Genomic DNA, 23,335 nt, shown 5'->3' with positions numbered 1-23,335 from the left:
GGACACTACAGCTGCCAGTGTGCCCACATTTGGCCCTGGCTTTATTGCTTACCCTAGCCCCACCACTATGTGCATGTTTGCAACTGGTCCCTGCCACTACACAGGCACCTACAGCTGAGTATGTGCACACAACTAGCTCCAGCTACCACCACTGTCTGCCCTAATTCCTACCTGCTAGACCTGGAGGTGCTGCCCAAGGACACCAACTGCCATTGTAGCCTCTGCAGATCCTCTGCAGTTGTTTTAAAGGACTACACAGTCATCAGTACTACAGATTCCAGCATTCTGAGCTGATGAGTCACCACCACATCTGGACCCAGAGCCACCACACACCCCTACACTTGGCACCCTTCACCAGCAGACCCAGAGTTTACAGCACACTCCAGTATGCCCCACCCTCAGTAAAGGCCTCCCTTCACACAAGTAAGCCCATGAAGTGGAAAAGATAACCACTTTTTCAAATGCACAGATACCTACTAAAAGCAATAGGGATTGTGAGGTAGCATGGAATCATTTCACTAAAGAAAACTTCCAGTAACAGACCACAAAGAAATGAAGATAAAGGAATTATCTGATGAAGAATTCAAAATAATTGGTACTCTAGATATGCTCAGAAAGCTGCAAGAGTACACAGATAAGGAGCAAAATCAGAAAAACAATAGAAAAATGAGTTTAGCAAGAGATATAAAGAATCAAATTTTGGAGCTTAAGACTATAATGACTGAACTGAAGAATTTGATGCAAAGATTTCCAGCAGACTGGACCAATCTGTTTGGACCAGACAGAAGAATACTTTAAAATGAGCTTGAAGATCTCATTTGAAAGTATCCAGCAGGGATGCCTGGGTGGCTCAACCATTGAGCACCTGCCTTTGGTTCACAGTGTGATCCCAGGATCCAGGATCGAGTCTCACATCGGGCTCCTTGTGGGGAGCCTACTTCTCACTCTGCCTGTGTCTCTGCCTCTCTTTCTCTCTCTCTCTCTCTCTGTCTCTGTCTCTCACAAATAAATAAATCTTAAAAAAAAAAGTCCTCTGAAAGTATCAAGCAGAGGAACAATAACAACAAAAAAAGAATGAAAAGAATTGAAGAAAACCTATTGGATATATGGGACGCTATTAAGAGAAATAGTCTATACATCATTGGAGTCCCATATAAAGAAGAGAACAGGGTAGAAAGGTTAAATAATGACTGAGACCTTCCCAGACCTGGGGAGAGATTTGAACATTCAAGTGCATGAAGCAAATAGGTTACCACAAAATCTCAAACCAAAATGATTATAATGAAACTGATTAGGTCAAAGACAAAGACAGAATTTTTACAGTAGCAAGAGAATACAGATTTCTCATACAAATTTCCAAAAAGGCTACCAGCTGAATTGTCAGCAGAAACTTTGCAGGCCACCAGAGAATGGAGTAATATATTCAGAGTGCTGAAAGAAAAAAAACTTCCAACCAAGAATACTTTACCCAGCAAATTTGTCCTCCAAAGATGAAAGTGAGATAAATATGATCCTAACAAACAAAAGCTGAGAGACTTCATTACTGCCAGACCTGCCTTATAAGGAGTACTGAAAGTTCTTCATCTTCAAGTGAAAGGACACTAACTAGTAATATGAAAATACAGAAAACACTGGTTAGGTAAGTACATAGTTAGATTCAGAATACTCTCAGACTGTAATATGGTGATGTGTTAACCACTCAACTCTAGTATAGAAGTTAAAGGACATATTAAAATTAGCTATGAGTATATTAATAATGCATACACAGTATAAAAAGATGTATATTGTGACATCAAAAATAAGATGTTGGGAGGGAAGGGTAGAAATTTTGCCTGCAATCAAAATAAGTTAAATAGACATATCTGGAAGATGTTTGAATTAAGCCTCACAGTAACCACAAAGTAAAAAGCTATAGTATATATACACAAGATAAAGAAAAGGAAACTAAAGTGTATCCACTATAGAAAAACATAAATTCACAAAGGAAGACAGAAAAGAAAAAAACAAAGGAACTACAAAAAATCCAGAATACTATAAGATAGTAACTCTAAGTTAATGATCATTTAATGATCATTATATCATCAAATATTTAACAATTTTAAATAAACATGCATCCAATATTGGAACACTTAAGTATATTAAGCAAATGCCAACAGATCTGAAGGGAATGAGAATACATTAATATTAGAGGACTTCGGGATCCCTGGGTGGTGCAGCGGTTTGGCGCCTGCCTTTGGCCCAGGGCGTGATCCTGGAGACCCGGGATTGAATCCCACATCGGGCTCCCGGTGCATGGAGCCTGCTTCTCTCTCTGCCTGTGGTCTCTGCCTCTCTCTCTCTCTCTCTCTCTCTCTCTCTCTCTCTCTCTGTGTGTGTGTGTGTATGACTATCATAAATAAATAAAAATTTAAAAAAATATACTAGAGGACTTCAATACTCGACTTTCAACCATTTTTTAAATCTTTATTATTTAGTTTTTGATATATTTCTTATAAATAACATGGTTTCATCCAATCTGAGAGCATTTGTCTTTTAATAGAGGAATTTAGTTCTTGTAACTTTGTTGTGGTTTATTTGGTCTTTCACTTTATGTTTCTAATGCTTTCTTGCTATTTTTTTCTTTAAAATTTTTGTTCTAGGCATTGCAGGTTTTCATGGAGCTTTTATAGCAGTTTGTATTTTAGAAGGCCTCTTTCCCCTTTTTCTTTATTTTAGTTTCAGGCTGTGTTTTGGTTACACTTGAAATACTTACATTTCAAAAACATGGTAAGAGGATGCCTGGGTGGCCTAGTAGTTGAGCGGCTGCCTTTGGCTCAGGTGGAGATCCTGGGGTCCTGAAATTCTAGTTCTCTGCTCAGTGGGGAGCCTGCTTCTCCCCCCTCCCCGCCTCTGCTCCCCACCCCCCCCACCCCCCCACCCCCGCCACAGAATCTCAAACCAAAATGAAAAAAAAAAAAAAGGTAAGATTTACATCTTCAAGGGACCTAGAAAGAAACTCTTAGAAGTGTTAGTGCCTTTTGGATGGTTTTGGCAGTCCCAATTAAAATGTAGTAGCACCACCCTATGATTAGAGGGAACACACTGTAAAAATAATTCTCTGGACTCAGGGTCAAATGGGGCTTCTTCAAGGGTTGGAAAGGAAGAAGGGGGTCATTTGGGTCACTGTGGTCATAGAAATGATAAACCCATTGGACCATGCCAGTTTTGCAAAGCAGGACATGGGCTTCATCTTAATGTTTTCTATTCACTGTGAACGTAAGTAGCAATCACTGAGATGGAATAATGGGCACAAGGAGCCAGGCAATAAATTAGTGCAGAGGAGGGCTCTGGTGTGAGTATCACTGGCTCTAGGAGACTTCTCCTTCCCCTTTCCTTCTTCCTCCCCACTAGAGGCCTCAGTAATCCAGTTATTCCACTGGTGGCAAGGATGTCTTCTGTGGTAACACTTCTGCCCTGTTCAGAGAAAACTGATGGGGCTCAGAATTTGTAGTATCTCAGAGGAAACAAGCATGTAGCCCAGATAGATCTTCAAGAAAGTTATGGATTTGAGGGTCTTTAGAGATACCGTCCAGTTGACACTTTTTGGCAGCTGTGAGTAAAAATTCAGAGCCCTTTCAAACAAAATCTACAATGGCCAATTCCCTCTCTGTTTCCTGCTACATAAAATCTTAAAGGTTTGAATTTCAGTTAAGGTTAGTTTTTTTAATCTCAGTTTGTACATCTTGATTTTTTTTCCCTTGTTACCTCATTCTTTTGTGTTATTACCAGAAAATTTTGGGTGACATCACTGTGAGCCCTCTTCATAGGTGGCTGCTTCCTTTTCAGGTGTCCAAGAGGCCTCTCCTCAATTGAGGTCTGCCTCCACTCAGGTGACATTCAAAGGGTCTTTGGGAAAAGTCCCTAGGCCTCTGCATCGTAATACCAGAGACTTGTCTTGACATATTGGTATGCATGACATTGAATAACACCCAGGAAGCATCCATGGGTTTTGTATTTATCAAAGAGCTGATGTACCTCCTCGGGGTTCTTAGGAGATGCTGGCTGGCACCAGATATTCAGGACATTTATATTTGTCCATTAATTTATTTAGCAACATCACACCAGGGATTGAACCCATAATATCCCATTGGGTCAGTGAATGAAGAGCAACAGTAATAAGTAGTGATACAGAGATGATAGGCCTGTTGTATTTTTCCTCTGTTGTATTTTTCCTCTGGAGTGTCACTGGTTTCCATTTGCGAGGCTATTTCACTCTTCTGGAGAAGGACATGTAATCCAGGTACGGCCCACTGACTCCAAGGTCAAAGGGGAGGTCTCCCATCCTCACAGCAATCTTTTCCTTTTACCTTTTGCCTAGAGCCTTTCCTCAGGTGGTGACAACAGCCTTGTAATTTAATCAACTCTCCTTGACTCACCTTGGCCTTGAGGCCTGAAGTACCCTGATGCACAGTGATTGTCAATTGAGGCCCTTGTATTTAGTAGTCTAATAGTCTTGTTAGACCAGATGGCTTTGATCATGCTACTCTGGAGAGATAGTTGGATTAATACAGCAGCCTTGACTTTTTGGGTTGGCAACCCCAGGCAACACATGACAGAGGCAACAGAGGCAACATGAGAAAGCACATAGCAGCCTGATAGACCCCCAGCAAGCAGTGCCCATTTCTCAGATGGTGTTACCTTCTGAGTTAGGTAGTTAGTAAGCAAGTTGCAGGTAAATGGGCATTCCCCTCAGTTAACTGCACAAAACAATAATGCATTTCTGCTGCCTGCTTGTGGGTTTTTTTTGTTTTGTTTTTTGTTTTTTGTTTTTTGTTTTTTTTTTGCTCAGGCCTTAGCTTCCGCATTATAGAAAGTTAACTGTGGCCTAGAAATGCCCCGGGGACACTCACCTGGGCCCTGGTAAACTTCCCACAGACATCGCCCCTCTCCAAAACAAAGTTATGACTGGACTGATCCTTGTGGTTCTTATTATAATTCCAAGATACCCTTCAGCAACAACTGTCAGGAAACTTTAAAAAAAAAAAGTTTATTACTTAAAAGACCTAGAAACTACACTGCACAACTAGGCCCACACAGTGAGTGAGGTTGCAGGTAGAGAGTGCCTGAGGATACAGTTCTGCTTTTATTGGGCTTGAGGGTGGGGGCCGAGGGGCTCACAGGCTTACTGTACATTGGTGAATTTAAAGCATAAGAGCCAGGGGGTGCCTGGGTGGCTCAGTAGGTTAAGCATCTGCTTTAGCCGGGATCAGGATCTCAGGCTTCTTGGATTGAGCCCTGCATGGGGCTCCCTGCTCATTGGGGAGTCTGTTGCCCCTGCTGCTCCTCTTCCTCCTACTCCTCCTCTTCCTGTTGTCTCTCTCACAAGTAAATAAATAAAATATTTTTTAAAAAATTAAAAAGAAATAGATGAAACATAAGAGCCAAAGTGTGAAGTGTAGGAAAAAGACAAGTAGTCCAAATGGCTAGTGATAGAAATCACTCACCGTCTCTAAAACAAAGGAGCCTCAGTGCAGAGAGATGGTCCAGCTCTGTCAAGTCACTTAGCTGGCATTGTGTCTCTTTGAGATAGCCCTCTTTGAAGTGCATACCTTGGCCACCAAAGCTTCAGGCTCTTGAATTACAAAAAAGGAAACTGTCAGGGTTTATAATTCAGGTAGTGTTTGAATTAAATTATAAGTGTGTGTGTGTGTGTGTGTGTGTATCTGGAGGGATGGGGGGTGCAATATGACTTTTTTTTTTTTGCAATATGACTTTTGTCCAGGATGAAATCCTCCATTTCTTTTGATGTCTTCTATTAGAAGTTGAGAAATCTAGCTTCCTTTCACTTTCTTCTCTCTACTCAGTTTTTACAATTTTAAAAATCTGGCTATTTTTTATTCCACATTTCTTTAAATGGCTTTACATTACATATTTTCTCTTTCAGAGGTATTTCTTCTACTTCATTGTTATATATTTTACATTTTGGCAAAATAGCCAAGAGTATGCGCTCTAGTGATCTGCCTGGATTTGAATTCTGGCTCTGGGACCCTGGACCCACTGTACCTTAGTTTACTCTTCTTTAACAAGGGATGGATGTAATAGTATGATGTCATGGAGCAGTTGGGAGGATTAAATAATTCATATAAAGTGCCTATACATAATAAATGACATTTAATAGGTGCCGGTTGCCATGATTATTATCATATTAATAACCATTATTTAAGCTTGACTCTGTTATACTGATTTTATTGCTCACTTAATTTATTGCTCACTTCTTAATTGATCTCATCTTTCCAGTCTTTATTTTTTTATTTTGATTGATTTTTGTTGTTGGCTAAAGAATTTCCTCAACCGGAGATTACAAACTTTTTCTTAAAGAGGATGATAAATATTTTAGGCTTGCTGGCGATGACAACTACTAAGGTCTCTTTGCTACTACTCAACTCTGCCCTTGTAGCTCAAAAGCTGCCATAGTACATAAACCAGTGGCTAGCCAGGAGGGCATAGTTTACTGATCCTTGCTCAAGACTTTTGTTTCTATTTTTTGTGTTACCTTAGTAAGGTATGTGGATTATACAGTTCCAAAGCCCTTGCATGTCTGAGAATATCTTCTGTCACTGATGTAGGTAAATGATGAATTCATTTGTATGTAATTCTTAGAAGACAATTGTTTTCCCTCAAGGTTTTATAGAACTTGCTGTAGTGTTCAAGTGTTAGGGACAATTGTGATACAACATATTACTTCTTTTTTTATGATAAATAATGTTTTTTCTTCCTGGATGGCCGAAGATTTCTGTTTCTTTATCCCTGGCATTTGTCATTTCACCAGGGGAACTATTTTTCTATTCTGGTTAAAACAACAAGGCTAAGAAGAAAATCTAGATTGATGTACCATGAACTTTGGCTATGTCAGATTGCCTTATTGTCTGGTTTTCATCCACTAAGGACATTTTCTATATATATTGTATTTCAAAAGTTAGCAATGAATTTTTTTTTACCTTATCGTTTTGAATTTCGTATGATGTGGTTTGGTATTTTAAGTGGCAGAATGAATGTTCACTGTTCATATTATATAGTTTGGTTCCTCTTTAACAGAAGCATACAGCTGCACAACCACAGAAAACATATTCTGGAGAGGCACCTGGGTGGCTCTGTCAGTAAAGGCCCCTGAGATTGAGCCCCTGCATCCAGCTCTGTGCTCAGTGGGGTGTCTGCTTGAGATTCTCTCTCTCTCCCTCTGCAACTCCTCCCCCCACCCACTCCTGCCCTCTTGCAGCCAAATAAATAAATAAATAAATAAATAAAATCTTAAAAAAAAAGAAAGAAAACATTCAGGAAACAATCTGATTAAATTACTTCGGTTGAACTTTATTAAAACACTAAATGGTAAAGAACTAAAGTTTATAGTATAGTCAAACTCATTACAGTGTTTTAAATTGTAATTCTAGTATAACCCACAGAAAAAAAAAACCTTGATTTTAACTATTTCATAACAGTGTCTATGATATTTCACAGTAACTGGTTATGAGCCAAGTATAGTCCATGTGGATATTTTTAATTTGCCCTTCTGTATCTTGTATTTCAAGAATAATTGTTTGCCCAATTTCACAGCAGAATCCCATAGTTATTCTCATCAACTCTATTGACTTCAGATGGCAAGATTAATAGTTGATATTTTGGTCAGTAGATAATTCTACAAGACAAAGATGAGGGGAAGCCTGACAATAAGATTTCTGAGTTATACTTTCTGAGCAGAAAGTATAATAGTTAAATTTTTGAGCCACTGATATTCTTATCATGCCCTACTTCACATAAATATGCCTTTACACCCAGCTAACTATAAAATATGTAACTTTATAAAAAGAAGTTTTCCTTGACTTTGTACTTACCATTTGTCATTCTTTAAGCCTTTCATATTTTTCAAATATTTGCAGCCTTTATTATTATAATGTGACACTTGCCATGAATTATTAGAAAAAGCTGAAAAGGCCATTATTATCATATTTACTACCTGAAAAATAGTTACTAAGAGAAATGAAATCAGACTGATAAGGCAACTTATTGGTGAAAAGAAAACTACTCTGTTGCTGCTTAAGTGTGTTTAAAATAATTTTTAGAATATTTTCATTTTGTGTAGCACCCTTCTTCTGAAGCTAAATCATCCCAAGGAAATGTACAACTATAACACATTGTGCTATGGGAACTCTTCCCATTTCCTCTGTATAAAAGGCAGAAAGATTTCTTTCAGACTGCACATAACCATCAGACCTAGAAGAATTCAGGGAGGAATACTGTTTTAAAATCCGATCTTACAGGTTTTTCTCTCCTCTTTCCCCAAGCCTAGTATTATCATAGCAAGCAAGACACTAAGCCTTCATATAAGAGGAATGCTAGTACATTAGTCTGCAAAGAAACAGTCTTGTTGTTTCTAGAAAGGATACATCATTCCAGAATTAGCTATGTTTAAGATATTCTGTATTCATGGGAGGCATTGACCATCTGAAGTACCCCAGAGGAGTGCTGTTGAATGCTGAATTCTGGAAGCAAATTCTGAGAAACCGTAGTAGAGATGTGATAATATGTTTTTATGTATTCAGAAGGCCGTCATAGAGATGGGGAAGCAGATTTATGTTTTTATCTCTGTAATAAATTAAACCAGGACAGTTTGTAGGAGCTACACAAAATTAGATTTGTATTCTGTATGAGAAGAAAAGCTCAATTAATACGGCCAACGATGGTTAGACTTTAGAAAGGGTGACCTTTCTCTCCCAGAAATAATCAGAGGCTATGTGATCATCGTTACAAATTCAGTAGGCAAATTCATCATTAAATAGAGGTTCATCATAATCTAAAAGTTTTTTCCTAACTCAGAATTCTCTGATATTGCATATTAATTACCTCATTTATCCTATAGCCTCATTTTATAACAAGAATAGTGCAGGTAGGGATTCTGTGGTAGGAGAATCAAACCAACAGGAAATAAGAATCCAACCTGCTCATGTTTTTGTTTATTCTGTCAGTACTACCAAAAAAGAATTTAAGGCATAATGACGCATGTTGTTGGAAGAGCCAGAATTAGAGCCTTAGTCTTGTGCCTTTTCTATTAAAAAACAGTAAGCAAAACAGTCATGAGGGTCTTGAGACAGCTGGTGTCATTGCTGTCTGATTATTTGACTTACTACACATAGACAAAGATGCTTTTTTTTTCTTATTATAAAATGAAGCAGAAAAATCTATTGTGCTTCCAGGAACAATTGAGTCGTTATTGTTATCACTGTTGTTAATAATAGAATAATATCAACACAGGTTCTTAACTAGAACAGACCTAATGGATCTCCATTCCTAGTAGCAAAGATTGTCATGGAATTCTGAGCAAAAGATGTACAGTTATGAACTTTGTATAGAATCTTACTGTTTTAATCAGTTCCAACATATGCTATCCTTTTGGAAATCATTGTACAGGAAAAAGATTATGTCGTTAATGCAGTGGGGGAAAGCTTCATTGTTCACTCTGTAAGTAGCCTGGAATTCAAAAGAATTCCTCTCTCAGTTCCTAACTCACAAATAGGTTGTGAGTTAGCAGAAACCCTGGACACCTTAAAGCTTTCCAGAACAGCTAGATGTAAAAATTATACTGAAGGACACCTGGGTGGTTCAGTTAGTTGAGCATCCAACTCTTGATTTCAGCTCAGGTCGTGATCTCAGGGTTCCTGGGATTGAACCCCACATCACATTAGCCTCCATGCTCAGCAGGGAGTCTGCCTCAGGATTCTCTCCCCCTGCCCCTCCCACTACTCTCTCCCTCTCCTCAAATAAACACACCTTTGAAGAAAAGTATATATATACATATATATTACTCTGAGGCCTACTTTTAAAGGGAGACAAGGCAGTAGAAGAAACATGATAAGCGGGGATCCCTGGGTGGCTCAGCCGTTTGGCGCCTGCCTTTCGCCCAGGGCTCGATCCTGGAGTCCTGGGATCGAGTTCCACATCAGGCTCCCAGCGTGGAGCCTGCTTCTCCCTCTGCCTGTGTCTCTGCCTCTCTCTCTCTCTCTCTCTCTCTCTCTCATTCTCTCTCTGTCTATCATAAATAAATAAATAAAGCTTAAAAAAAAAAAGAAACATGATAAGCAAATGAAGATTGAACAGGCTAAAAGAGCTATTCTGGAAGAACCTTTCCTGATAGACTGGTGAGGCCTTGAGAGCATACAAGGCTGCTGCCCTGACGTGCCTCATTTTGACCAGCACACTAGAAGCTCAGCCCCTAGAGTACTGTCAGTGCCTATGCTTTAATGAGCACTCTAAGTAGCTCCACATAAAGCAGATACTCTGTTTGAAAGTAAGCCAGGATCAAGAGATATAGAAAGCTCAAGAAGTACAAGGTGTACTTTGGTAAAATGAATTTAACCTTAGTTGTAGGAGGACATATAAACTATGATTTGCTAAAATAACTCAGTCATTTCAATGATGACTGTGCCTTCACAAAATTCACAGGACAGTGAGAATAAACTATGATGATAAAGCTAAAATTTTAAGCACCCTGTGCACCTCTGTAATCAGTGGAGATAGGGAATGGGAACACTGCTTTAATTCTTGAGCTTTAATTCAACATACTGACTGGGTCTTGCCAATTTTTTCCCCATTTGTGTTCCTTTGGACTGTATTCCTCCTGATGTGACCTCCTCTGTCACTGCTTCCTTTCTCCTTCCTTTTACTTAAATATTGGCTTCCAGCTCCACCTTCTCCTCAGCCTCCACTTCTCCGTGGGCACCCTCACTTCAAGCTGTGTGCCAGCGACTGCCAGCTTTCACCTTTCTTGTCTAAGTTTTAGACCCATGTTTCCTACTATCTCAGCGGTTTCAACTGCATAGGCTGTGGACCCCTTGAATTCAGCAGGTCTGGTCTGAATTCCTTTTATTTCTCAAACGTTTTACATCCATTTCAGCTCTGGGTTAATGACACACAAGCTACCCAGAAGCCTAAGCTACCCTGTCAGCCTTTTTAACTCTCAACTCTTCACAGCTAATTAATCATTAAGTTGCATAATTCCACCTCCTTATTTCAAATTTGTTTCTTCCTCTCCATCACCACTGCCATTACCTCAGTTCACATTTTCAACCTTTACAAGAGCTGTGATCTTTTCTGAAGCTGGTTCTTGTTTTCTAACATCCTTCAATTCATGCTGTAGCCAGATAAATCCTTTATAAATGCCTGTTCGATGGTGTTGCACCCCCACTGAAAACTTTCAACAGCTTTATATTTTCTGCATTTGTTAAAATCTCAGGTATCTACAAGGAATAGGCAAATAATGTATTTGAAAGAAGTGGGCCGAGTGTGAGACAATATGGGGAGAATAGCAGAATGCATTCCTGCCTAAAGCAATTCATATTCAGAATTTTTTAAAACATGTGACAAACCTATTTGAGAATCTATTGTTGCCTATGGGTTTCCAGTTAGTGCAGCCAAGTCTAACATATGAACATGGCATATGCAATATTTCTCTTATGTCAGGTATGTCCTTGAGATGAACAGCCTGGAACTCAGCTATTGCAGAGACTGATCTAATCAGTGAGTCATGTTTTGGTTTGGTTTCGTTTCTAGGTTAAAACATATCAGAATAGAGTATGTGTGTATTACTGTTAAGAACCACTATCTTCCTATTGGATGCCATGGAGCATAATGAAACAGTCTATTGCCTCTGGAGTCAGTGCTAACCTAGGTTCACATAACAGTTTGCCACATATTAGCTGTGTAATTTTGAGCTAGTCATTTATGGCTTTGAGCTCCAATTTCCTACCCTGTTTAAAAAATAAAGAGAAACCTTTAGGGTTGAGCATACAAAATCAGATAATTATTGAGCTTTAAAATATTGTGCTCAATGCTTGGCATAGTAACTCTTCAGTAAAAGCACCCAGACAAGTAGGAAAAATTTAAGAAGTGACAAGGAATATACAAAAATTTCCTCATCAGTGTCCTTTACAACAATGGTATTTGTGGCCTAAAGGAGAGCAAGCCTGTTGGAAGAAGCCATTATCAAGTAAGGCAGGCAATTGGAAGCTGACAAACACATGATTCACCCAGGCAACTAAAAACCAGGAGCTCACCAGTCTGTCTGGCTAGCTAGCTAAAAATGGAATATAACCTTACAAGATATTACTATTGACAAATATGTGAGCAAGACGGAAATATAGATTACCTGTAACTATGCATAATGTACTAAGCCCTTTTTACTTTTCTTGTTCATGAATAATCTTTTAAATTAAAAAAAAATGATGTTAACTGAAAATTTCATTCAATAGTATTAGCATATATAGGATATTTTATTTTGGTTTATTCTCTACATCTATATAAATTTGAAATACTGAGAGAAGGAAGTAAACAACTTTGTTTTCTTTGCCAGAACATTTTGCATGGTGAGGAAGGAGGGACATTATATTTTATTCTAATGTACAAGCATGTTAATTATATTTATATTATAGTGATTGATCTAGGAACACTAAAATGTCTTGAGCTTTTACCATTCAATTAAGGGAAAGAAAATATATGCCCTCATCTTCTTAAGCTTTGCATTTTTCACTTTGTTTTTTAAACTTCAGCTTTATTTTAGTATTTACATATATATATACTTTGCTCAGTAATTTGTGTACCCAGCTGACATGGTTGAAATAGGAGGTTGAGTAGTATCCTCTTCTGCCTATAGATAATAACCTAATGGCTGAATGACATCTACTGAACTCCTGATTACACTTAAAATGGAGAGACTAGAAGACCAAAGTAGAAATCTAGCTTCTTTTTTTTTTTTTTTTTACATCTCTTTATTTGTTTTAGAAAGAAAGAGAGCGAGCAGGCACACATGCATGAGCAGGGGAAGGGGCAGAGGGAGAGTAAGAAGCAGAATCCCTGCTGAGTGTGGAGCCAAATGTCACCAAATCCCACAACCTAGAAATCACGACCTGAGCTGAAGCCAGGAGCCAGGTGCTCAGCCAACTGAGCCATCCAGGTGCCCCAAAATCTAGCTGGTTTTTAAAAGGCAAGACAAAGACTTAGAGTTTCAGCCTCTTACTTTCTAAGCCTCTACTTATAAGCAGACTTTCATGCCCAGATAAAAAATACTATATTTAAGTAACAGAGCAACTTTAATATGATACAGTTAAGAGGATGGCTTCTAAGAAAGCAAAGCTGACATATCTAGGAGATTAATGGTGAAACTCAAGAAACAAGTGCTGTCTTTACTGGCCGTAGTCAAGTTTGTCTTTCAGTTTTAAGGAGTACTGCTGCAAGATTGATCTAGGTAAGTATGGTAGCATTCTGTGACTTGATAATACATTTTAGTGTTTAACCATCTGTTTTTCTTAAAGGAGTGATTTTTTAATTTTTAGTCAATGCCTTCTAAATATTTTTCTTTCTTCTCTCTCTTTCTTCTTCTCCTTCCCTCTCCTTCTTCTCCTTCCCTCTCATCCTTTCCTTCCTTTCTACTTGCAGCTCCTCAGAGAAATTTTGAAATTGCCTTCAAGATGTTTGACTTGAATGGAGATGGAGAAGTAGACATGGAGGAGTTTGAACAGGCAAGTTATCCTGGAAAGTTCCTTTAAGTACATTAATATTTAATACATTTTCATGTGACTTGGAGTTATTTTGGTCTTGGTCAGCATACTCAGGTGCTATCCAATTTTTGAAATACTTAATGTGTCATTTCTGCGCTTTTAACAAGTGGGTTTTATTTATTTATTTTTTTTACTCTAAGTGTAAGGAGTTATTTGAGCATATGATTAAGGTCAAAGTTGTTCCAGTTCCCCAATATGGATTAGACTGTGACGCTGAGATGAAATTCATCATGTGTTTAGTCAATTTTTATTAAACAGTTCCTTTGTGCCAGTAATTCCAGAATATAAAGATGAATGACATATGTTCTGAAAGGATTTCTGTAAGAAAAGGAAAAATGGTACCATGCCTTTGACCGTGTAGCAGGTCCAAGCTATAGATATATACAGTTTTTGATGAGTCCCAGAGTCCCAGGAAGAGATTACATTTCCATAAAATTTCTATCATTGATGGGCCATAATACTTCTCTAGATACAATTACTATGATTGTCAAAATGACTTCAAAATAAAACAAACCGAAACAAAATATATATATGTACGAGGGAGAAAGTATGAGGAACAAATATCTTTAAATAAGAAATACACATCCTACAAAATTTGATATGTTTGTATTTTCATTATTATTCAGTTTGAAATATTTTCTACTTCACAGTCTCTTTTTTGATCCCTCAATTGCTTAGAAGCCGGCTGTTCCTCTGCTCTCTGTCAAATAAATAAATAAAATCTTTTTTTAAAAAGTATATTGTTTAATTTCCAAGCTTTGAGGTTTTGTTCTTTTGGTTATCTTACTGCTACTGATATCTAATTTAATTACATTGTGCTTAGAAAACATACTGTGCATGATTTAATCCTTATTTTAAATGTATTGAGCCTTTTTTTATGGAACTGCATTTGATCTATCTTGATAAGCATCAATGTGTCTTCTTAAAGAACATGTATTCTGCAGTTATTGAGTATGGCGTTTTATAAACGTCAAGTCTGTCTAGCACCTGGGTGGCTCAGTCAGTTGAGCGTCTGTCCTCAGGTCATGATCCAAAGTCCCACATCTGACTTCCTGCTCGGCAGGGAGTTTGCTTTTCCCTTACCTGCTCACACTCGAGTGCATGCTCTCTCTCCCTCTCTCTGTCAAATAAATAAATAAAATCTTTATTTTTAACAAACTATTTTATTTATCTATTTGACAGAGAGAGAGAGAGCACAAGCAGGGAGGGTGGCAGGCAGGGGGAGAGGGAGATGGGGGGCTTGATGCCAGGACTCTGAGATCATGACCTGAGCCAAAGGCTGCCACTTAACCAAATGAGCCACCCAGGTGCCCCATAAATCTTTAAATGTCAATTCAGTCAAGTTGGTTGACAGTGTTGTTCAGATATTGTTTGTCCTTACTGATTTTCTTTTTTTTTTTTTAATTAATTTTTATTGGTGTTCAATTTACCAACATACAGAAAAACACCCAGTGCCCATCCCGTCAAGTGTTCGCCTCAGTGCCCGTCACCCATTCCCCTCCAACACCCGCCCTCCTCCCCTTCCACCACCCCTAGTTCGTTTCCCAGAGTTAGGAGTCTTTATGTTCTGTCTCCCTTCCTGATATTTCCCAACATTTCTTTTCCCTTCCTTTATATTCCCTTTCACTATTATTTATATTCCCCAAATGAATGAGAACATACACTGTTTGTCCTTCTCCGATTGACTTATTTCACTCAGCATAATACCCTCCAGTTCCATCCACGTTGAAGCAAATGGTGGGTTTGTCGTTTCTAATTACTTAGTAATATTCCATTGTATACATAAACCACATCTTCTTTATCCATTCATCTTTCGATGGACACCGAGGCTCCTTCCACAGTTTGGCTGTTGTGGCCATTGCTGCTAGAAACATCGGGGTGCAGGTGTCCCGACGTTTCATTGCATCTGAATCTTTGGGGTAAATCACCAACAGTGCAATTGCTGGGTCGTAGGGCAGGTCTATTTTTAACTCTTTGAGGAACCTCCACACAGTTTTCCAGAGTGGCCGCACCAGTTCACAGTCCCACCAACAGTGTAAGAGGGTTACCTTTTCTCCGCATCCTCCAACATTTGTGGTTTCCTGCCTTGTTAATTTTCCCCATTCTCACTGGTGTGAGGTGGTATCTCATTGTGGTTTTGATTTGTATTTCCCTGATGGCAAGTGATGCAGAGCATTTTCTCATGTGCATGTTGGCCATGTCCATGTCTTCCTCTGTGAGATTTCTCTTCATGTCTTTTGCCCATTTCATGATTGGATTGTTTGTTTCTTTGGTGTTGAGTTTAATAAGTTCTTTATAGATTTTGGAAACTAGCCCTTTATCTGATATGTCATTTGCAAATATCTTCTCCCATTCTGTAGGTTGTCTTTTAGTTTTGTTGACTGTATCCTTTGCTGTGCAAAAGCTTCTTATCTTGATGAAGTCCCAATAGTTCATTTTTGCCTTACTGATTTTCTTTAACGTAGTCATTCTAGCAGTTTTTTGAGATGGAGTTGTTAAAATCTCCAACTATAACTATGCAGTTGTTTGTTTCTCCTTAATTCTGTTGATTTTAGCTTTATGTATTTTGACATTCTCTGTACATTTTTGATTGTTAGGTTTTCCTCACGAATCAATCCTGTTATAATTATGATATGTCACTCTTTATCTTTGGTAATACTCTATCTTAAAATCTACTTTGTGTGATTTTAATATAGCAACTCCAGCGATGCTACTATTTGCATGTATGTCTTTTTTTTTTATCCATACTTTAAATACAGCTGTGTCCTTATATTTAAAGTGCATCTTTTATAAATAGCATTAGTTAGTTCTTGTTCTTTTTTAATCTATTCAGACAGTCTTTGCCTTTTTTTTTCAGTCTTTGCCTTTTAATTGCAGTACTTAGTCCATTAACATTTAACATAATTACTAGTTACATAATTTATCAATAATGTATGATGTATGTATGCAATTTATCAATGATATATGTAATTTTTATATAATCTAATTGGAATTAGACCAACATTTTTGCCGTTTGTTTTCTGTTTGTTCTTTCAGATTTTTGTTCCTCACTTTTTTGAGATTAAATATTTTTCCAAGAACTCTGGTTTATCTAGAATTTTAGCTGTACCTTTTTGCACTATTTTTATAGTGGTTGCTCTAGGGAGTACAACATAGATTATTAAATATACATAATCTAATTAAAATTAGTATTCACATGAAAGGTAGAAACATTGCTGGAGTACCTGGATGTTGCAGTCGGTTAAGCATCCACCTCTTGGTTTCAACTCAGATTATGATCTCAGGGTGGCGAGATCAGGTTCTGTGTTGAGCTCTGCACCTAGCATGGGGTCTTCTTGAGATTCTCTCTCCCTCTCCCTTTGCCCTTCCTCCTGCTCACTCACTCTCTCTTTCTCAAATAAATAAATAAAAATGTAGAAACTTTGCAACCTAAAGTTTTATTTGCCTCTTCTCCATCCTTTATGCTATAGTTGTTCTGTGTATTATATCTACAGACATTATAAGCCTCATAATAATTTTTGTAATTTTTGCTTTAACAATCATGTTTTTGAAAGAAAATAAGAGAAAAAATAGTTTGTTATATTTACCATTCTGATGCCCTGTATTCCTTCCTGAATATCCTGGTTTCCATATGGTATTTATTTCCATTCAATTGGAAAAACTTTTTTTCAAAGGTTTATTTTATTTACTATAGAGATGGGGGAGAGGAGCAAAGAAAGGAGGAGAAGGAGTCTTAAGCAGACTCCATACTGAACATGGAGCCGGATGCAGGGCTCCATCTCATGACCCTGAGATAATGACCTCAGCCAAAACCAAGAGTCCAATGTTTAACCCCCTATGCCACCCAGGTGCCCCAGAAAAACTTTGTTTTCCATTTTTTGTAGGATACATGTGTTGGTGCTGAATTAATTTATATCACCATTATTTAGGGAAGGAAGTTCTGGGTTTAGAGTTCTAGATGTAGATGTAAAATTCTCAGTTGTTGTTTCACTGTTTCTGTTTTCTTCTGATTAAAAAAAATCTGTCAATTTAAATCATTGGTGCTCTATTTACAATATGTTGTTTTCTCTCTCTGCTTTCTAGATTTTCTCTTTATAATTGATTTTCTAGAAATTTGATTACAGTGTGCCTCACTGTGGTTTTCTTTTTTTTTTGTGGTTTTCTTTATATTTATCCTTTTTAGTATTTGATGAGCTATTTATATATTTGAATTTTTATGATTTTTATCAAATTTGAGAAATTTCTGGCCACTATGTCTTAAAAAATTTTTGGCCCCATTCTCTCTTACCTCTGTCTTCCAGTAATATAAATGTTAAGACCATATGTGATATTGCATCACAAATCTCTAAAGCTCTATTATTTTTTTTTTCAAACTTTTTTCCTTTCTGCTATTCAAACTGTATAGTTTTTATTGATTTATCTTCATATTCACTGACTTTCTTTGGTCAATTCTACTATTAAGCTTATCTAGTAAATTTTTATTTCAGATATTGCATTTTTCAGTTCTAGAACTTTTTTTTAAGATTTTATTTATTTATTCATGAGAGAGAGAGAGAGAGAGAGGCAAAGACACAGGCAGTGGGAGAAGCAGGCTCCATGCAGGGAATCCAACATGGTACTCAATCCCGGGTCTCCAGGATCATGCCCTGGACTGAAGGTGGCGCTAAACCGCTGAGCCACCTGGGCTGCCCTAGAACTTATATTTTATTTTTGATACAGTTTACCTTCTCATCTGAAATTTCCTAATTTTTCCTCATTCATAAGCATATATTGTGCTCTTGACCATTATTATTTAACTTTTAAAATTCTTGTCTACTAATTTGCAGTATCTTGATAATCTTGGAATTGATCTCCATTAATTGCCTTTTTCTCTTGAAGATGAGCTAAATTTTCGCATTCCTTCATATTTTAAGTAATTTTGGATTTTTTATTTTTGTCTAGATATTATAAATGACATGTTGACTTTAGATTTTGTTACATTCATCTGAAGAGTATTAGTGTTTTGTTTTAGCAGGCAATTAGCTCAACTTAACCTTTCAGAAGCAATATAGCCATAACTTCCCTACTCCTATTACAGATACTAAACACTATATTTGAATTTAGAGCAGATGGGTCCTGGGTGGGTGTAGGTGGCTCAGTTGATTAAGCATCTGACTTGGGCTCAGGTAATGCACAGTCCTGGGATCAAGCCCCATGTGGTGGGGGTGGGGGGGTGGGGGGGAGTTCTTGCTCAGCAGGAAGCCTGCTTGTCCTTCTCCCTTGGCCCCTCCCTCTGCTCATGGTCTCTTTTTCAAGTAAATGGAGCAGATCTGTCTTATTTCTGTTATTGATGGTGATATGCAGAATGACTTGGAACAGCCACTTCATCATTCATTCACTTGTTAGAGAAGGGCGTGTTATTTCATCTAATGTGATCCCTTAATAACTAGCTTTCTTACACTTAATATTGGTCACTAGGAATCTTAATGTAAAAATTCTTAGACCAAAAACAAAACATAATTATAATGTACATTGTGAACAAATGGCTCTCTTTAGAAGTTTCTCTGCTTCATCCTTATGTATTTTACATTCTTGGGAAATAAAATTTATTAAGTTGAGAATGCTCTAGGATTCCAAACATTCAAATTTTGCACTGATTTCCCAGGTAAACAGGTATTTTCTTAACACTATTTTTGTCAAGCTTCTAAAAAAGTTAAACAGAAGCAAGAAGAGGACCTCACATATTTTGAAGTTAATGTTGCACAAAGCAACAATTAGTTAAGCATCTGCTTCTGGCCCAGGTCATGATCCTGGGTCCTGGGATCAAACCTCACATCAAGCTCCCTGTTCAGTGGGAAACACACAAAATCTAGTGATACATACCTTTTTTTAGAAAAAGTTTTTAGGGCAGCCCGGGTGGCTCAGCAGTTTAGCGCCACCTTCAGCCCAGGGCGTGATCCCGGAGACCCAGGATCAAGTCCCATGTTGGGCTCCCCACATAGAGCCTGCTTCTCCCTCCACCTGTGTCTGCCTCTCTCTCTCTCTCTCTCTCTGTCTCTCTCTCATGAAGAAATAAATAAAATCTTTTAAGTTTTTAAAGAATGCTCATTATAAATAGTAGTTTATATCTAATGAGATAGTATTTAGACTACGCTACTATTAATCATTAATGAAGATGATATAGCATTAGTTAGTCAATTTTTCCTAAACTCCTTTTTCCCAGTCACTTACAAACACATTCTCAGCACCACACTCTTGAAGTTTCTCCCATAGGAAGAGTATAAGCTGCAATATTACAGCCACAGGCAAAATTTAAATCATTGCAGGTTCTCAATACTGGTTCATCACTGCTGTTGGAAAATTCTTCAGTACTCACAATCAGGCAGATAAAATGACTTATGTATTGCCTTCAAAATAATAACAAAAAATGTTCTGATTATCCTGTATTCAATTTAAAGTCTAAAAACCTTCAACCCAAGAAATCATACCAAAACCACATATGATACTAACCTAGATTTGAAGACTTAGAGATAATAGACTCTAACTGACTTTTCCAGTGAGACAGGTAAGGCCCGAAGAGTTTTAATGACCTGCAAAATTCTGCTCTCATAAATTCTCTCTCAGAACTGCAGAATCAGACCCTATGTCTCCTAATTCCTTATCTCATGTCTTTCCATTATACTACTCCACTGTTTATACAGCCACTTAACTTAAATCTTCTTTATGGTCACAAATAATAAATAAAATACATGAGACATTTAACTAAGGTAAATCTGTTGTTTCAACTCTCAAGTTTTTAAGTGTTAGGCTTTTCTAATTTGGCAATTTAAAAAAATCAGCCACAAAGCTGTATGTATTATTTATATAACACACCCTTATTATTTATCTTTATATATCCCAATTTTAATAATTCTGAATAGTTGCTGTTTTAGCTTGTATAAAGAGGTAGAAAAGACTGCAGGAACTAGTAAAAAAAAAAAAACATAAAACAAAAGCTACAACAATCATAGACTTGCTTCAAAAAGCTCATTTATATATAGGCCAGGGTTGCTAGTTCCAAACCTTATCCTTTCTCAAAAAAGCTCATTTAAAACTTCTCAAAGCTGGTACCTAGGTAGTCAGTCAGTTAAGCATCCAATTTTCATTTTGGCTCAGGTCATGATGTAATGGGTCATGGGATCAAGCCAGGTGTGGGTCTCTGCGTTCAGTAGGGAGTCTGCTTGAGATTCTCTTTGCCTCTCCTTCCTTCTTTCCCCCTACTCGCATGCATGCTCTCTCTCTCGAATAAATAAATCTTTTAAAAAAATCTCAAGGATTAAACTAATTCCCCAGCTTTTCTTGGGAAATTATTTTGTACCAACTTTGTATTTCATTTATCATTCTAATAAATGTGTTATCTCTCTTAGGTGTCACTATTTGCCTATAGCTATGCTGCTGCTTATCATAACTAGAGTCAGTAGTGAGAAGTATGAAGTTTTTAAAAGTCTCCTGCAATATGGAATGTATTACTGTGAAGTTGATCGTTATTTTAGTGTTTTGTGAGAGGTTTTGAAGCTCAGAAACGTATGCTCTTTTCTGAAGAGAGATTTTTAAAAGTATATCAGTTATAAAGATCTCAGGCATCTGTATTAGAATCATGGTTCCACTACTTGCTAGCTACTTGACCTTGAACAAGTTATTAAACACTATGTGCCTCAAATTCCTCATCTGTAAAATGAGGATAATCTTAGGACTTAATAGGATTGTGAGCATTAAAAGAGAATTGTAGGATAGTATAGGCAAATAAATAATAGTTATTGATCTTACTTTCATATGTTTTTGTACTTTGTAATGTTTTTCTGATGGGGGTTTGCTTCTCTTCTAGGTTCAGAGCATCATTCGCTCCCAAACCAGTATGGGTATGCGTCACAGAGATCGTCCTACTACTGGTAACACTCTAAAGTCTGGCTTGTGTTCAGCCCTCACAACCTACTTCTTTGGAGCTGATCTTAAGGGGAAGCTGACGATCAAAAACTTCCTTGAATTTCAGCGTAAACTTCAGCATGATGTTCTGAAATTAGAGGTAGGTATTCCTTGGACTTGAAGAGATCAGGGCACCGTCCAGCACATAAGCACTTAGAGCCGCTGAGTTGGGAGGGGCTGTATATAGACACTCTTTCAATCCGTCTCCAGCTGTGAGAACTGATTGGTTTGAACCTGACAGCAGATAGGAAATACTATGTTCTTTTTTTTTTTTTTTTGGAAATACTATGTTCTATGAAGAGGTTTGGAATAAGGTGGTTTTGGGACTGAAAACCAAAAAAGTCTAAATTGAAAATCTTAGCTGTCTTTGGATACTCAGCTTGAGGGAAAGAAAATTCAGGGGTCAGAACAGTTCTCAACCTGAGCATGTATCCCCAGTTTTATGTTTATTTTGTAAAAGGCACCAGGAGGTAGAGATGAGGAGGGATAATAAGCAGAGCTTCCTTTGATAGTTTACAAAGGTGGAAACAGCTGGAAACAAAAATGTCAGAATAAAAATATATATGTTCAGTGTTGCAAAAATGTCATACTGTGTTTGGAGATTTTACTTTCCCAGTTATAGTTTAGACCATCATGCTGTTCAGTTCCTGGACATAGCTCTGTAAGAGCATTACCTTTCTCTATGTGTTTATTTAGTGAATTAAGTGTATTAGGGGTTAATTGGCTACAAAGTCTGTTCAATTCAAAACATTCATTAAATGCCTTCTAATGCACTTTGTTTTCTGAAAAAATGAAATCTTGTTTCTTAAGATTTTTAAAAATTCCTTTACATTGGTGTTTCTCAATTTCTTTTTTTTAGAAAATATTTAATATTATTTGAAATTTGAAAACATTAAATTACTATAACTAAAAACACATTCAAGTATTAAAGAAAAGCACTCCTTTGTTTTTCAAAATTCTGATAAGCTACTCCCACCGCTTCTACCCACTTAACTCAATTGAGACAGTTTGAAAAGTAACAACTGAATTCCTATTATTGATAAGAGCACTATTGGATGTTCATACGCCAGAAAGGAAGAAGTATGGATAATACTAAAAATCAGATCAAACTTTGAAAATGTGCTTTTGTACTTGTTTTTTGAAAATGGTGTAATTGATACTCAAAGAATTTACCTCAAAAGAACAAATTAATAGATCTCCACAATTCAGCCTTCTGGAGGTCAGTTCTTGGCCCCTATACTAAATGGTAAGTGCTATTTATATGTATGTATGTATATATGTATATGTGTGTGTGTACACACATATATATAGCATGAAAAGCAAAACTTTACGCTCCTAGGAGTCTCTGGCTGGGGCTGAGAATCAAACTGACATAAGATAGATTACTAGGAGAAAAGGATATAAATTTCTACACATACATGGGAACCCTCATAGGAAAATGAAAAACCCAAAGAAGTGGTTAGGCTTAAGAGAGTTTATAAACTCAGTTGAACAAAGACAGGCAACTTATCTTTATGAAGCTTTGCATTATTATCCCCAGAGAAGGGCAAAGTTGAGAGTAATCTATACAAACAGACCATAGTTAAATAATTCTTATCTTCCTTTGGTCTCTCCATATATTTTAATTACTTTTCTATAATTGCCCCTCTTCATTTATTTCCTACTGGTATAGGAAGGACATCTTTCACATTGAAGTTTTATTTCCTGCTTTCAAGAGTCTACTAACTTTTGTGTAAGAATTGGTATGTATTGGGATTCTAGACATATGCCTTGGTCCCACTGTACATAGCAGGAATGGTCTTTGGAAATTT

At 37.3% G+C, this 23,335-nt stretch overlaps 1 protein-coding gene across 5 annotated transcripts in view; it reads left to right on the top strand.

Moving 5' to 3' along the window:
- Positions 1-23,335, top strand: part of MICU1 (mitochondrial calcium uptake 1) — a 247,048-nt gene that overhangs the window by 151,111 nt on the left and 72,602 nt on the right. For all 5 annotated transcript variants that reach the window (XM_026004302.2, XM_072754993.1, XM_072754994.1 and 2 more), the window contains 2 exons: positions 13,462-13,544; positions 21,427-21,624. In XM_026004302.2, coding sequence (XP_025860087.2) covers positions 13,462-13,544; positions 21,427-21,624 — 281 coding nt within the window. The remainder of the gene's footprint in view (positions 1-13,461; positions 13,545-21,426; positions 21,625-23,335) is intronic.

Source organism: Vulpes vulpes, chromosome 4 (assembly GCF_048418805.1).
Source record: "Vulpes vulpes isolate BD-2025 chromosome 4, VulVul3, whole genome shotgun sequence".
Taxonomy (NCBI): domain Eukaryota; kingdom Metazoa; phylum Chordata; class Mammalia; order Carnivora; family Canidae; genus Vulpes; species Vulpes vulpes.
Note: the sequence above shows the minus strand (reverse complement) of the source record. Positions and strands in the feature narration are given on the sequence as shown.